At 31.5% G+C, this 14450-nt stretch overlaps 3 protein-coding genes and 1 long non-coding RNA gene across 7 annotated transcripts in view; 2 read left to right on the forward strand and 2 right to left on the reverse strand.

The window, feature by feature from the left end:
- The window catches only part of LOC105121416 (probable methyltransferase PMT5), a 6730-nt gene extending 5802 nt beyond the window's left edge, over positions 1 to 928 (forward strand). Inside the window, exon 10 of one of the 2 annotated variants that reach the window (XM_011020051.1) lies at positions 585 to 928. The gene's annotated coding sequence lies outside the window, so the exon portion shown is untranslated. Of the gene's footprint in view, positions 1 to 563 lie in introns of both variants that reach the window. The other variant, XM_011020043.1, reaches the window with a different exon arrangement.
- Positions 929 to 4477: 3549 nt separating this feature from the next.
- Positions 4478 to 7916, forward strand: LOC105121496 (14-3-3-like protein GF14 iota). 2 transcript variants are annotated; one of them, XM_011020164.1, is made up of 7 exons: positions 4478 to 4878; positions 5084 to 5390; positions 5787 to 5874; positions 5995 to 6104; positions 6205 to 6353; positions 6713 to 6765; positions 6853 to 7149. In XM_011020164.1, exons 1-7 carry the CDS (start codon positions 4806 to 4808, stop codon positions 6856 to 6858), a joined length of 786 nt encoding a protein of 261 aa, XP_011018466.1. In that variant the 5' UTR covers positions 4478 to 4805; the 3' UTR covers positions 6859 to 7149. The 2 variants fall into 2 exon arrangements, with proteins under 2 accessions (XP_011018466.1, XP_011018458.1); XM_011020156.1 differs by lacking the exons at positions 6713 to 6765; positions 6853 to 7149 and adding exons at positions 7473 to 7525; positions 7613 to 7916 and having other exon boundaries at positions 4479 to 4878.
- Positions 7077 to 7954, reverse strand: LOC105121489 (uncharacterized). The gene is made up of 2 exons (XR_841556.1): positions 7903 to 7954; positions 7077 to 7150 (listed from the first exon to the last, which is right to left on the reverse strand). It is a non-coding gene; the product is annotated as an uncharacterized LOC105121489 (long non-coding RNA).
- Positions 7955 to 9759: 1805 nt separating this feature from the next.
- On the reverse strand, positions 9760 to 11821 carry LOC105121511 (uncharacterized). Of its 2 annotated transcripts, none has more exons than XM_011020185.1 (5): positions 11525 to 11821; positions 11348 to 11408; positions 10692 to 10743; positions 10543 to 10612; positions 9760 to 10131 (listed from the first exon to the last, which is right to left on the reverse strand). In XM_011020185.1, exons 1-5 carry the CDS (start codon positions 11633 to 11635, stop codon positions 10048 to 10050), a joined length of 378 nt encoding a protein of 125 aa, XP_011018487.1. In that variant the 5' UTR covers positions 11636 to 11821; the 3' UTR covers positions 9760 to 10047. The 2 variants fall into 2 exon arrangements, with proteins under 2 accessions (XP_011018487.1, XP_011018479.1); XM_011020177.1 differs by having other exon boundaries at positions 11348 to 11420; positions 11525 to 11818.
- Positions 11822 to 14450: the final 2629 nt, after the last annotated feature.

A 14450-nucleotide genomic window follows, 5' to 3' on the forward strand; every position in this document is an offset into this window, starting at 1 on the left:
TGTTTTTTTTTTTTTTTTTTTTCTGGTTAACAAACAAGGTTTGAATTAGGAACTCCAGATCAGTTTATGTCTTTGTCGGCTCACGACAACATAAGACCCTAAGCAGCTTGTTCATTAAAACACCATAAACATTTTATAACATGTAGATCAATACTCATGATAACTGGTCCAATCACTGACGCAAATCTGTTTCTTTCATTGACTAAAGACTTGTAACAAGACTTGCAGCCAGTCTCGGCTGCAGAGTTTCTTGATGGAAACAAATAAAAAAAACCCTCCATACCACACCGTTCAGTCATTACTGATTAACAGTAGATATAAGCCCTTCGATCATCTCAAAAATCAACGTGTTCTTGAGTTTGTTTATTAGATAAGGGAATTGTGCATGTATGCTTGAGTTTGTTAACTATAATGGAGTTAACTGGGACTACCACGTAGGGCTAAAAGGCATTACTGTAAGGTTCTGTTCAGTATCTGTGCTTGAGAAAAATGGAGTTTTTTTTTGTTTTTTCCTGGACTTAACAGTGGTGCCTTAAAATTAATCGTGATGCTCTTATTGCCAGATCACGAAATTTTTTTGACAGCGTCGCAGCGTGATAAATGCCCGGGCTTGAGTTCAATGGCTAAAACAAACGTAGGGGAAGCTTGGGCTGTAGATTAGAAGAAGGCTTGATTCAGAAGTGGGCTGCGAAGCATTCCAAATTTTTTGTCAAAGCATTTGTAGTAATTCTTTCATCATGCTCTTTCTTTCATTTAATTCTTTTGAGTTTTAATTTCTTTATTATTTCGGTATGGGGCACACTATATGGACAACTCATTGTATTACACTGTCGCGTGGTCACTGACCGGCAAGGAAATGATAGTTACTATTAAATTCTTGCTCTCTGACCCTTCTAAATTTTCCAATTTAAGTAAATACTTTTATGCAGAGATGGGAAGTGAAAAGGAAGCCAGAAAAATCTTAAAATCTTGATTGACTTGAATTCTAACGAATTAATTGCACGCGAGTAGTTTTGTAATGGCAGCTGTGTGGCATTGGTGATGTATTCGGGAAGCGCTGAGCAGGTATCGAGAAAAGAGTATCTGTATGCTTGGTTGGCAATGGAAGATGATGCTCCGACGACTAACAATGCGAGTCCAGTTAAAAAGGAGTGAGGGGGGGGGGGGGGGGGGGGTTAACTAGCAAGTCAAAGACTACTTGTACAGGATCATAGAAATGCGAATTTTCTTGGATTGTTAAAATACATTGAAAAAAGCTCTCGCCTGGGATTGTGTTACCTTTTGTAAAGAAATTATAATTTGAAAAACAGATAATTTAAGATAAAAAAAAAAAAAAAAAAAACAGGCTTGTTCTTTCGGAATCAGATCCCCAATAAAAAGGCCTTAAAATTAGTTCAAGTGGAGAGTTGCAGAGTCCATCTAGTACGTGTCCTCCTTTTTTTTTTATTTGATGTATTGCTGGAATCATTCCACTATGCTGCCCGTGAAGAATGGCAGTGATGACATTTTGGCAACAAGCAAGAGGTCATGATGCTCCTTTGTGTTTTTTTTGGCGCAGCGGTGGCAATGCACGATCTGAATTGCAGACGGCTTACTAGTGGTTAAAAAAAAAAAAGAAGTTACTTTGTCAGTATAGCGGGATCTTTATTTAAATGATAACTCTATTAAGAAAAGGCTAAATAATAGGTGTTTCAATTACTCACTTTTATTTAATAAACAACCATTTCAATATACTCACAGTGTTTGTTGACCAGTTTAACACCGTATATCTATTTATTTATTTTATTTTGACTGGGAATAATACTTGATTCGTTAACTGGATTTACCTGAAACATGCATTTCAATCACAAACTGTAGCCAATGAGACACTAGGATTCTGTCGAGCATCTGATTTCTCTATTTTTACATCTTTTTTATAAATAAATCAAGAGTAACAGAGTCCTGGCCCTCTTCCTCCTCTTGGGTGCTGAAGTCAAATGCAACAAGAAGAGAGAATTACCCTTTCTTATAACTGACATGTAACACCCTTTCTTATAACTGACATGTAACACCCTTTCTTATAACTGACATGTAACACCCTTTCTTATAACTGACATGTAACACCCTTTCTTATAACTGGCATGTAACACCTAATGATACCAGCTCATTAATCATGCAGTTGCCAGGAGCTGTCTTCTATAAATTGGCACGCCATCGCATCGAGCTTCATCATTTCCCCGTAAAAAGAAAGAAATTATCAAATTCAACAGTGACGTTTGTATCTTGCTTTTGACTGTTATTGTACTCTTTCTTCCTCGCAAGCCAGCTAGGGTTAATCTCTTTCTTTTGTTCTTTTTAATAAATGCAGGGATTTGATGTCAGTTACTAGCAGATTGATTCTGATGTGTTGTTGGTATCATCCCCCCCAGTGATTGTTGCTCTAATTAGACTACGTTTGTTCATTGATGATGGTGTTAATGGCTTTTGATGCCGCGCAACTGAAGAGAAATCCTTCTTCGGGTAATTTTGGGTAGAAATACATAGGAGTAAACTATTCATGGCAGACTTGGAATTGTAAAAAATTTATTTGTTTTGTTAAAACTTAATATATTTTATATATTTTAGATTGTTTTGATATATTAATATGACCATTTTGATATAATAATATGAAAAATATTTTTTAAAAAATAAAAATATTATCACTATTTTAATATAAAAAATTATTTGAAAAACAATTATAATTATATTACTAAAGTTAAAAAATAATAATTTAAACACTTTATTAATATTTATTTGTTAAAAATTTATAAGGTGTTTTGTTTAAATTATATTATATTTTTTAATATTAGTATATTAAAATCAGTAAAAAAACATTTAAAATTATTAATTTCATATTTTTTAAATAAAATTGTTTTAAAAATAATATATTAACATATTGACAGTACAATGTGAGAGCAATCAGGGCACGGAAAAATGTACACCTGCTCTGATGAAATTTTAATATCACATTAATCATCGTTATCTTTTTGTTGAAAACTCGTGCAGTTTATTTTAAATCTCTCTTCTTTTATTCAATATAATATTCTGAATATATGATAATTATAAAATAAAATAAAATAAAATAATTTTATTTTAACAAAATGGTGAGAGGGATGTAGTTATAGTTATTTTTTAAAATATTTTTTATTAAAAAATATAAATAATATTTTTTTATTTTTGAAAAATTATTTTTGAGATTAATACATTAAAATAATTTAAAAATATTAAAAACATATTAATTTTTAAAAAAATCAAATTATTTAAAAATATTTTTTAAACATAATATCACACACACCCTAAATACTAGTGGAATAAAAATAATCTAAATAATTAGTTAAATGAAAATTCCAAAGACAAATATTTTATCTTTTACGTTTTTTTATCCAACTTCTTTTTTTCCCTCCAGATGGGTGAGGTGCTGATCATTTATTTATTTACATACAAAGACCAGATTATAATTTTAGTCTAGCTAATATAGAGCGTCTTATCTTCAAAAGAAAAGAGGAAAGAATGGGAGGTTAAAAAAATAAAATTATATATAGCTTATTTTAATTATCATCTCTTAAAAAACATAGACCTGCAAGACTCAAAAGTAATCCTTGCACGTATGGCATTTTAGTATATCCTTAGTTCACACACACACACACGTGTGTGTATTAAACCTTAATTTTTTTTTTAATTTTTTATCTTTTAAAAAAAGAGAGGAAGTAACCTTATTCATGATTATTATAAAACGAAGATAAAATCAAATTATTTTCTTTTAACAAGTTGGCAAGACGAGGAGGGTCGTAGTTGTAGTTATTTTTTAAAATATTTTTATTTAAAAAATATTAATTATATATTTTATGTTTTAATATTTTTGTTAAGATTAACATATTAAAATATTAAAAAATATTTAAAATATATTATTTTAAAAAAAATTAAATTTTTTAAAAAATATTTTTAAAATACCGTATTAAACATATCCTAAATACAATGCTAATTAACTAAAAATAATCTAGATAACTAGTTAAATAAAAATTCTAAAGTCAAATATTTTATCTTTTACGTTTTTTATCTAACTTCTTTTTTTCCCTCTAGGATGGGTGAGGCGCTGATCATTTATTTATTTAGCATACAAAGACCGGATTATAATTTTAGTCTAGCTACTATAGATCGTCTTTTCTTCAAAAGAAAAGAGGAAAGAATGGAGGTTAAAAAAATAAAATTATATATAGTTTATTTTAATTATCATCTCTAAAAAAAAATAGACCTGCACTGACTCAAAAGGAATCCTTGCACGTATGGCATTTTAGTATACCCTTAGTTCACACACACACACACACGTGTGTGTATCAAACCTTAATTTTTTTTTTTAATTTTTTATCTTTTTAAAAAAAGAGAGGAAGTAACCTTATTTTTAGAAATATATCACGAATATTCATTTATAAAAAGAAATGAATGAACAGAGAGGGACAGGTAGCTCGGATAACATTCAATTCAATTCAGAAATAGGTGTAGCTGTAAAATCCCGAAAGGACCCCTCCGACAGATAGGATTGAATCGATCCAAGCTAAGCCAGGAAATCAAATCACGAAAAGCGCGCTTTCTCTTTCAAAACAACTAACGGTCCAGATCTGGTCTTCAACCTCCCCCATCACTTGCACCTTCCTATTTATATAACCTTTCCTTCGCTTTCAGACCTCTAATAAAAAAGATTTCTCTTTTCAAGAGCTCATACTTATAACCTTCTTCTTATTTTGATTTGTCTGTGAATTCATTGTGCTCTCTCAGCACATAAAACAACAATGTCAACCGAGAAGGAGAGGGAGACTCATGTTTACATGGCCAAGCTCGCTGAACAGGCCGAGCGCTATGACGGTAACTCTATTTCTCGCTCCTTCACCGTTTCTTGGGGGCAGGGCATTTTTTTTTTTGGTTAGATGGATCGTTTTTAGACAAATAAATTATACTGCATGTCCACATTTGTCTTTTATGACACAGATAGATCATTTTATTTTTATTTACTTTAATTTATGCCCATTTTCTCTGAAATCTAATTTAAATCTGAATATTGATGGGACAGAGATGGTTGAGAGCATGAAAAATGTTGCCAAACTTAATTGTGACCTGACTGTGGAGGAGAGGAACCTCCTCTCGGTGGGATACAAAAATGTAATTGGTGCTAGGCGGGCTTCTTGGCGGATCATGTCTTCAATTGAGCAGAAGGAAGAATCTAAAGGAAACGACAGCAATGTTAAACTGATTAAGGGATACCGCCAGAAGGTAGAGGAGGAACTCTCCAAGATTTGCAATGACATCTTGTCTATCATCGATGACCATCTGATCCCCTCTTCCGCCTCAGGAGAAGCAACCGTGTTCTACTACAAGATGTGAGTTATGTTGGCCTTGAGACCTAATCTTTTATTACTTTTATCCTCGATCCTGCAGCCAGTTTTTTATGTTTTGCTCTTTGCATCCTATTTCCTATACATGAAAAGGGGAAATGTTTTCTCTCCATCTAATTACTTGTTACTTTTCCTGCCTCTTGAACAAGTGGCGCGCACAAGGGGCATAAATTTCCTTTTGCTGATTCATCCCCTGGTCCTGCTTGTCAACAAGTCTAAGCAGCAATTTCATGAATTGTGTAATGATTTGTTATGTTCTCAGTCAATTAGTTCCCAGAAGTATTTTATGTAACATGGCATGAACGTAGTGATATATATATAAAGGCCTTCTTATATTTTTATTTCGTAAAATATCGGGTCATGACATCCATGAATTTTCAGGAAAGGTGACTACTACCGCTATCTAGCTGAGTTCAAGGCTGATCAAGAAAGGAAGGACGCAGCCGACCAGTCATTGAAGGGTTACGAGGCATGTTTCTTTGGTTTCTCCTTCATAAATATATTCAGAGTATTATTCCATTTATGCGGCGTCCTCTAATTAATTTTATCATCATCTGATATGTTCCTCCTGTTACCATTTCTCTCTTAGGCCGCTTCTGCCACTGCAAGCACTGATCTGCCTTCAACCCACCCAATTCGTCTTGGCCTTGCCCTTAACTTTTCTGTTTTCTACTACGAGATCATGAACTCTCCTGAGAGGCATGTCAGATTATATTTTTTTGCAATCAAGGCTGCTAAATTGTATTATCCTGTGCTCATGACTTCCTAATGATCTACTTTTTAATGTCAATGCTTGCAGGGCCTGCCATCTGGCCAAACAAGCTTTTGACGAGGCAATTGCAGAGTTGGACACTTTAAGTGAGGAATCATACAAGGACAGCACCTTAATTATGCAGTTGTTAAGAGATAACCTCACTCTCTGGACTTCTGATTTGCCTGAAGATGGAGGTACATTTGTAAACTGAATGAGGAATTGAGTCTTATTTGCATTATATTATGTGGAAAGCATGGTGAAAACTGGACCCAAAAAAAAACACCGTCGTTACAAAATCATGGCCTCACTGAAGTCGGGCCCTGGCTAACCATGTTATACTCTTTGGTACTCAGCAATCAGGACTCGATCACCATTGAAAAGTAAGAGGAGAGGAGGACAATTGGCCACCTCTCATATTTTGGCCCCATTTAGGGATGAGTTCTATATCTCTGTACCTTAGATTGGCTCCCATCAAGGCGTGCCGTTGGTTAAAATTCATGAATAAAAAATCGTGCTTGTTAAAACTGGATCTCAGAAAAGTTGCATTATGTAGGTGATGATGACTTCAAAGGTGAAGAGTCAAAGGAAAAACCTGCCGAAGTAGAGGTCAGTTCTCGTATAACTGCTTCTATTGAATGAAGTAAACATCTGGTTTTTTCCCGCTGCCCTGCTAAGAATATAATTTTTCCGCAGCACTGAGGGGGGATCTGGGAACAATGCACATGGCAAGTGGATACCAAACTCCTTTGCAGTTTGCAGAAGTGGGCATCTTTTTATTAGCTTGCCTGGGCAGGGATTCGAGGGAACAGTCATGACAGTTTTTGATGCCACTGCTCTTTTTGAATCCTACAAAAAGCTGATGTTATCTATTGCTCTTCCTTTTTACTTCTTTCTTTTATTCTAAACAGAGTTTTTCGTTTTAATTTGTTTTTATTCATTGTTCTTGCACGCATAAACTTCATATCAAAATCGTGGACCTCCTTTATTTTACCTTCTGTTATTACTTCTGTTAATTGGATACCAATTGAGGAGACCTATAATTTAATAAATATCAATTGATATACCATTTTGTAAAAAAAAAATTATGAAAACCTGTAAAACATTATGCTTTGAAAAACATTTACTATGGACAACTGTGTGATCCAATTTCAATTTTATCTTGCTGGTTTAAGATTTCCATGACCTTTTGAACATCTAATGATTCAGCAATCTTTTCTTAAAACAGGTTTACATCAAGGCATACCATTGGTTAAAATTCGTGAATAAAAAATCGTACTTGGTAAACTTTATCTCAGACAAGTTGCATTATGTAGGTGATGATGACTTCAAAGGTGAAGAATCAAAGGAAAAACCTGCCGAAGGAGAGGTCAGTTCTCGTATAATTGCTTCTATTGAATGAAGTAAACTTCTGGTTTTTTCCCGCTTCCCTGCTAAGAATATAATTTTTCCGCAGCACTGAGGGGGGAGCAGGGAACAATGCACATGGCAAGTGGATACCAAACTCCTTTGCAGTTTGCAGAAGTGGGCATCTTTTTATTAGCTTTCCTGGCCAGGGATTCGATGGAACAGTCATGACAGTTTTTGATGCCACTGCTCTCTTTGAATCCTACAAAAAGCTGATGTTATCAATTGCTCTTCCTTTTATTATAAACAGAGTTTTTCGTTTTTTTTTTAATTTGTTCTTATTCATTGTTCTTGCACGCATAAACTTCATATCAAAATCGTGGACCTCCTTTATTTTACCTTCTGTTATCATCTGCCCAGCTTGTCATTTATCAATTTTTTTTTTTTTCGTGTAATGGTAACCTTAAATCAGCTTTTGTACATCAATAATTTTTTTTTTTTCCTATCGAATGGTTATCACACTTGGATGCATTTACACTAAAATAATTTTATTTTGATCCTTCATAGATTTAAATCTTGGACGATAATATCACCAGACCTAATAATTTTTTTTATAAAAAAAACTAAGAGTTATATATTTGGTGATGGTTGTACCATCAACATCTACTCAAGTCTTGACAAGCACTGAAAATATATATTTAAAAATTAATAAAACATAAGTATGATATTTCTCGAAAAAAATAATATTACGCACTTTATAGTAATAGATTATATATTATTAATGTCTTTCTATTTGAAAAGTAATCGAATCCTTTAAGAATATATCAATGTTAATCTTATTAGGATTATCGTAAGTGATGCTATATAACAAGATTTTCATATAAATGATAATTACTTATGTTAATTGGATACCAATTGATGAGACCCATAATTTAATAAATATCAATTGATATACCATTTTGTTAAAAAAAAAAAAATTATGAATATCTGTAAAACATTATGCTTTGAAAAATATTTACTATGGGCAATTGTGTGATCCAATTTCAATTTTATCCTTTTAGTTTAAGATTTACATGACCTTTTGAACATCAAACGATTCAGCAATCTTTTCTTAAAACAGGTTTGCATAGAACAGCGTAGATTTCCAAAAGTAAATTATGACATCATATTTGAACCCTTTTAAATCTAACGATATTATATTTCTCTGTCTATCATCTTAATCTTTCCGGTGTGAGTCTTCAATCAACTACAATACGCCCCTTAACTATTAACTAGAGCTTTTGGCGGACAGCATTTTCGAAATATTGTTTTTTTTATTGACTTAGTTTTTTTTATTAGAGGTATTTAAGAGTGTGGTAATGTTTTAAGAGTGTGCTAATATTTGTGATTTGAAGTGTTTTTTATTTGAAAATATATTAAAATAATATTATTTTATTTTAAAAAAATTATTATTAACATCAGCATATTAAAATAATTTATAAATATAAAAAAATTAATTTCAAACAAAAAATGTTTTTAAATTTTTTAAAAATATAATTTCAACAATGTTCCCAACAAAAAAAAAATCTGAATATGTAGAACATTATATGTATTGAGTTTGGAAGAATAGACAGTAAAAAACTTGAAAACGTGACCAAAAGAATATTGAAAAAAAAAATTCAGGGGGAAGTTTTCAACTTTCAAAATGAGAGTTACGGATGTTGAAATGGAAAATAACTAATTTATAAGGTATTGATTGTTTTTGAAAATATTTTTATTTAAATATTATTTTTTATTTTTTTAAATTATTTTTAATATCAATATATTAAAATTATCTATAAACATCAATAAAATTAATTTAAAATAATTTTTTTTTTTTTTTGAAAACGTGGTTTTGCAGTGTGTTGCGGTGTATTTTGTTTTTTTTCAAAGCAAACGACTTGTGATTTCACAGTAGAAACAAATCACAAACGAGTAAACGATCGCCATTTATCCTTGCAGCCATGCAGTAATTTTAAAAAAATTTATTATTTTTCTTCAAATTATTATTTTATTTTAACATTCTAATATTAAAAATAAATTTAAAAAAAAAACAAATATTTTCAAACAAAAAATACTTTATAAAACAACCATTTCTAAAAACTCGAAATCATTTGAGATGAGAACCATCCTTACCTCCTTGTCCTCATTATTGTTAGACCCTCACCCAACCTTGCTTTTGCCGTCTTCTAAACTCAGGATATCAGGCTAAAGCTTTGGCCCCAAAATCTCTTCCCCTACCAAAATTGCAAAACCATAAATATATGTGTGACAACAATCAAAACCCACTGAAAAATGACAGCGGCTGAGAAGGTAGATGGCACTATATTAACCAGCATTTACATATTTATCTTGCTTGACGAGCCATGAAGAAAAAAGAAATAAAATAAAAAGGATCATTCACAATGTCCTTCTAGAGATTCCGAGCAACATTGATTTCCTCTCAAATATGACGGAGAAAAATGCTCGCAACCAGGATTGTTGTGAGAAGTCCTGAAGGGAAGATGTGGATGAAAACTGGCTATTTCACTCTTCCTTGACAAAATAATTTTGGGGCAAGGAAAAATCTTCCTCGTGATTCAGAATTTCTGCTTCTTCGTCATCTGGTTTCTGAAATTTAAATAGAAACGTGCCGAAATCAATGCACAATATATATGTTCTCGTAACAAGAACAGATGAGATTATAGGTAAAAGCAAAAGCAGAAAAACTACATGACATTCTCAAGGCATAGACTAAAATGCTTGATTTCACAAATACTTCAATCCTCAACTGGTAGCACTATATTTCATCATCCAACTTCACAGACATAGTTTAAAAATTTGAGCTCCATTCCTTCTATACAAAACAGTACAAGGTTTAGCAATGGGAGAGTCAAATTTATTATCAAATCTCCAGCATTTTATTTAAAATGAATTTGCAGTGGCATAGTATCTGAAATGAATTATTTGCTGTGCTGAGAATTGCTGCATTGTATTTGTAACATAAAAATGAGAAGTAAGAGACGTCCCTGAAATCAGTACCAGCATTTCAATGTTATAGAAACGGTCTAGCAACTGCAAAACCTCATCCGGAGAAAATTGTCGATCAAAGCTGTGATAGAGTGATCAATGTGTTAAATCATGTAAATGGAAACTATTAGAAAAGGAAATAGAGTAAGAGGCAGAACAACCTTCTCCGGAGAAATTCCATCAAACCATAAAGTACAAAGTGGCGATGCATGCCTGCATGAAAAGATTTTTCAAATATTTTAAAATAATAAAGAAACAAATGAAAGTAAAAGTGGAACAAGAGGTATCTATATTGTCTCATTAATAACTCAAGGTGAATTCATTGCTAGATATGACTGTATTTGCCTCGTAAAACTTCTCACATGGAAAGTACTGATCTAGCTAATTTCTTCTCGAACATACATGCTTTGTATCCTTATCATTAAGACAAAATAACACCTCAACAGCTTGATACCAAACTGCAAATTTCCAGCACAAAATTCTTCACAACAATAGAATTATCACTGCTAAATAATAGCAAATGAAGAAAATTCCTCAAAACTCCCAGCAAATAGCATCATCATCTAATCACATAATGCTCAACATATGAAATTCAATTCCACAAGCTGTTACAATAGCCACACTGACATGTTCATCATACATGCAATGTGCATTTTCCATTCAACTCTTAATTCAATCCATACAATTGCTGTTGCAGAAAATGTGACAAAACAACACAATTCCTATTTCAAGGTGATCAAATACCCCGTGATGGAGAGAATTGAGCTACACATAACTAGATAAAACTGAAACTGGAGATGAAATTCGAAGAACCTGCCTCTTAGTTTGACTGGAGGATAAATTTCAAGTCCTTCTAAAAGTCTTAGCTCCAGTTCCACCTGTGATTGCTCCTAATTAGCCCCAGAGAATTAAAAAAAAAATAATCCAGGTAAAATTCCACGCGCAAAAAAACAATATATATATATATATATATGAGATATAGAGACAGAGATACCTTGGGGAGAGAGGAAGCAGAGGAGGGAGGAGCTTTGCATGGAGAATGTACGGACATTCCGTCTTGTTCCTCTTCCCTCTCATTTCCATTTTCACCAACCCCGCCTTCCATCTGAGCTCTGATTTTTCTTATTTATCTATATTTTGTGTTTAAATTGTTTCAGTGTTTAAAATTGAAAAGTGAAGGGAATTTCTGTTGTTTATTCTCTAGGGTTTTAGCGTTTGATCCAAATTACAGAGAGTCTGAAGCGGAAGGTGTTGACTGTTGAGATGTTTGGGCTTTTGGGCCAGTTTGTATTTTATTCTGCCTTGGGTAGAGCAATGGGCTAGGCTTGTAATGTTCTAGTTTCCAAACTCGAAGCCGTGGATTTGATAATGGACCATTCTTCTTCTTCTTCTTCTTTGACAGAGAGAGATGCATGTAATGGGGCATGGAAAATAAAAACAATAAAATTAAGATAGTTTAATTTATTTGATTTAATAAATAGTAATGATTTTTAATTTTGATTAAAAAATCAGTTATAATAAAAGATGTTCGGAAGTCATAAGTCGTGTTTGCTATTGTGTTGTCCTATGAGATTAAATCTCAATATTTGCTAATGAATTGGTGTATTGTGTTGTTAATAAAATTATTTAAATTAAAATTATCATTAAAAACATAACTTAAATTAATGAAATTCTTTTGAAAAATGAATGGATTACTTGGGAAGTGAATTATTTCTTTAAAACACACGAATATCACAAGAAAAAATGAGATAGAAAGAAACGGTAATAAAAACATTGCATGTTTTTTTAGTAAATATAACTAGTTTTTGCTAGAAAAATAAATAGAATTGCTAAGTAATCTAGTCTAATCAAGATCCACACAAAACAAGAAATAACATATTTAAAATAAAATAACTAGGGTCAGATAATTTAAAATATTTGATATATAACAATGATTGAGGATGGTCAAACTTCCTATAATATACAAGCTTGCGGCTACGGCAACTTTTAAAGCAAATTGTGTATTTCAATACATTTGTTAACATTAAAAACTCAAATTGTTGTGTTTGTCTGCACTATTGAAATCGCCTGTTTGATAAAAGTACTATTAGCTACTTTTCATGCGGCTGCATCCATGCCAATGTATTAATTTACTGAGGTACTGTTTACTTCAATAAATAATAATTATTTATTGTACGGCGTTTGGTTTAATAATTTTTTTAGAATTATATTTTATTTAAGCATGCAATAACATCAGAAATAAAATCAAGATTGCGATCTCTGTCTAATTTATTATTACCATCATTAAATAATGTTAAACACTAATTTTTAAATAAAAAACAATTAAAAATAAAAAAATTAAATTTTTTATTTTATTTTATTAGTTCGGATAAGTTGTTAGTCATGCTTTAAAATAATATTTTTTTTATTTTATAAAATTTATTTTTGATATCAATATGTAAAAACTTAATTTAATTTTTATTTTAAAAAATCACAAAATAACAATAATTTAAACATAACCGTAATCATCATTTCCAAGTAGAAAGTTAAGGATGGCTTGGCATTGACATATAGAGAAAAGAATCTATATGATAATAGAGTATAATAAATTACTTTTATCTAAGCATATATACCTGGCACCCCATGTATTTAATTTATTATGATGGGTAGAGCTTGTATAGAATGAGAGCTCAATTATTTACTGAAACAAGCAGAAAGCATGTGAAAAGTAGCCCTTGATTGCTTCTTCTAACCTCGGGCTTGCAACGGAGTAAATAATGAGACTCATGAATAATAATAATTTTTTTTTTTTTTGCTAAATGTTTGGCTCCTGTGTTTTGTTTCAAACACGACCGCCACCTCTTCACACAAATGATTTTATAAATATTAAGTTAATTTCAATTAAAAATATTTTTTATAAAATAATATTTTAAAATCACAACTATAAAAATTACTATAATATGAAATATATTAATACTTAATAGGTGGTCAAACAATCCTTTAGTAATAAGCGTTTTTTTTTCCCTTTTACAGGACGTATCAAGAGTTATGTTATTAATTAATAATTTTATAATTAAGGTCCAGCATCAGGTTAGTTGCTTTTTTATTTTATAAGACAAGAATTAGATCTTGAATTCGGTGTTTAAAGTCTGCCCTGATACATAATTTCAATACAAGTTTTTTCAGGTTTTTATCACAATTTATCTCTTTTTTCAATTTAATTTGTGAGTTATTTATAGTTTTATGCTTTGCTTTCCATGCAATTTACTTTCTTAAGTTTATTTTTATCCTTTCAGTCTTATGTTTTATTTATCTCTAATTATTTATTTATATATTTATTTCCTTTGCATGGTTTTAATTTACTTATTGCGTTCACTTTCAATGCAATTTAATGTCTTTTTAAGCTTGGCGTGAACTTTATACAGTTTCTCATGATAAAAATTTTCATGATTTAGATTGTGTACGTAAGCTAATGGATGACTTCTTGTTGACAAGTCAACTCGACTTGTAATTTATGTGAACTGTCGCATATTCATCGTGATATTGATCTATATGATGTCGTTTTGATTTCTTTGATGGATCACTATGATGTCGTTTTGTTTTCCCTGCTTCATAAATCATCAGCAAAGTATATATAATAATTGGGCTCGGTCCATGCTGAAGTAAGGAGAAAAAAAACGAGATATTTAAATGGGCCATCCATGCTGTGAATGACCAATATTAAAGAGCGCAAGTACTCAAGGTACCTGCCAGCTGGCAACATCAGCCACTTGGCCATTTTGCTGCCTCAAAAAACTCGTCAGGGGACATAACTCAAGAGCATCCAAGCGGTATCCTGAAAATAAAAATTTCTTCTGCACTCCACGGTGGTTATCACAATAATTAAGTTTTTTTTTTTAAAAAAAAAAATAACGATGCCAATGAGTATGTAGTTGAAGTGA

Source organism: Populus euphratica, unplaced genomic scaffold (assembly GCF_000495115.2).
Source record: "Populus euphratica unplaced genomic scaffold, PopEup_1.0 scaffold1.1, whole genome shotgun sequence".
Taxonomy (NCBI): domain Eukaryota; kingdom Viridiplantae; phylum Streptophyta; class Magnoliopsida; order Malpighiales; family Salicaceae; genus Populus; species Populus euphratica.

What these genes read in the sequence shown, in the direction of transcription:
- LOC105121496 (XM_011020164.1), top strand. Translation starts at nt 4,806, where the DNA reads ATGTCAACCGAGAAGGAGAGGGAGACTCATGTTTACATGGCCAAGCTC. An exon ending in ACAGGCCGAGCGCTATGACG is followed by an intron (nt 4,879 to 5,083) that starts GTAACTCTATTT and finishes TTGATGGGACAG; the next exon opens with AGATGGTTGAGAGCATGAAA. An exon ending in TGATTTGCCTGAAGATGGAG is followed by an intron (nt 6,354 to 6,712) that starts GTACATTTGTAA and finishes TGCATTATGTAG; the next exon opens with GTGATGATGACTTCAAAGGT.
- LOC105121511 (XM_011020177.1), bottom strand. Translation starts at nt 11,635, where the DNA reads ATGGAAGGCGGGGTTGGTGAAAATGGAAATGAGAGGGAAGAGGAACAA. An exon ending in ATGGAATTTCTCCGGAGAAG is followed by an intron (nt 10,613 to 10,691) that starts GTTGTTCTGCCT and finishes ACTCTATCACAG; the next exon opens with CTTTGATCGACAATTTTCTC. An exon ending in TCTATAACATTGAAATGCTG is followed by an intron (nt 10,132 to 10,542) that starts GTACTGATTTCA and finishes TTTAAATTTCAG; the next exon opens with AAACCAGATGACGAAGAAGC.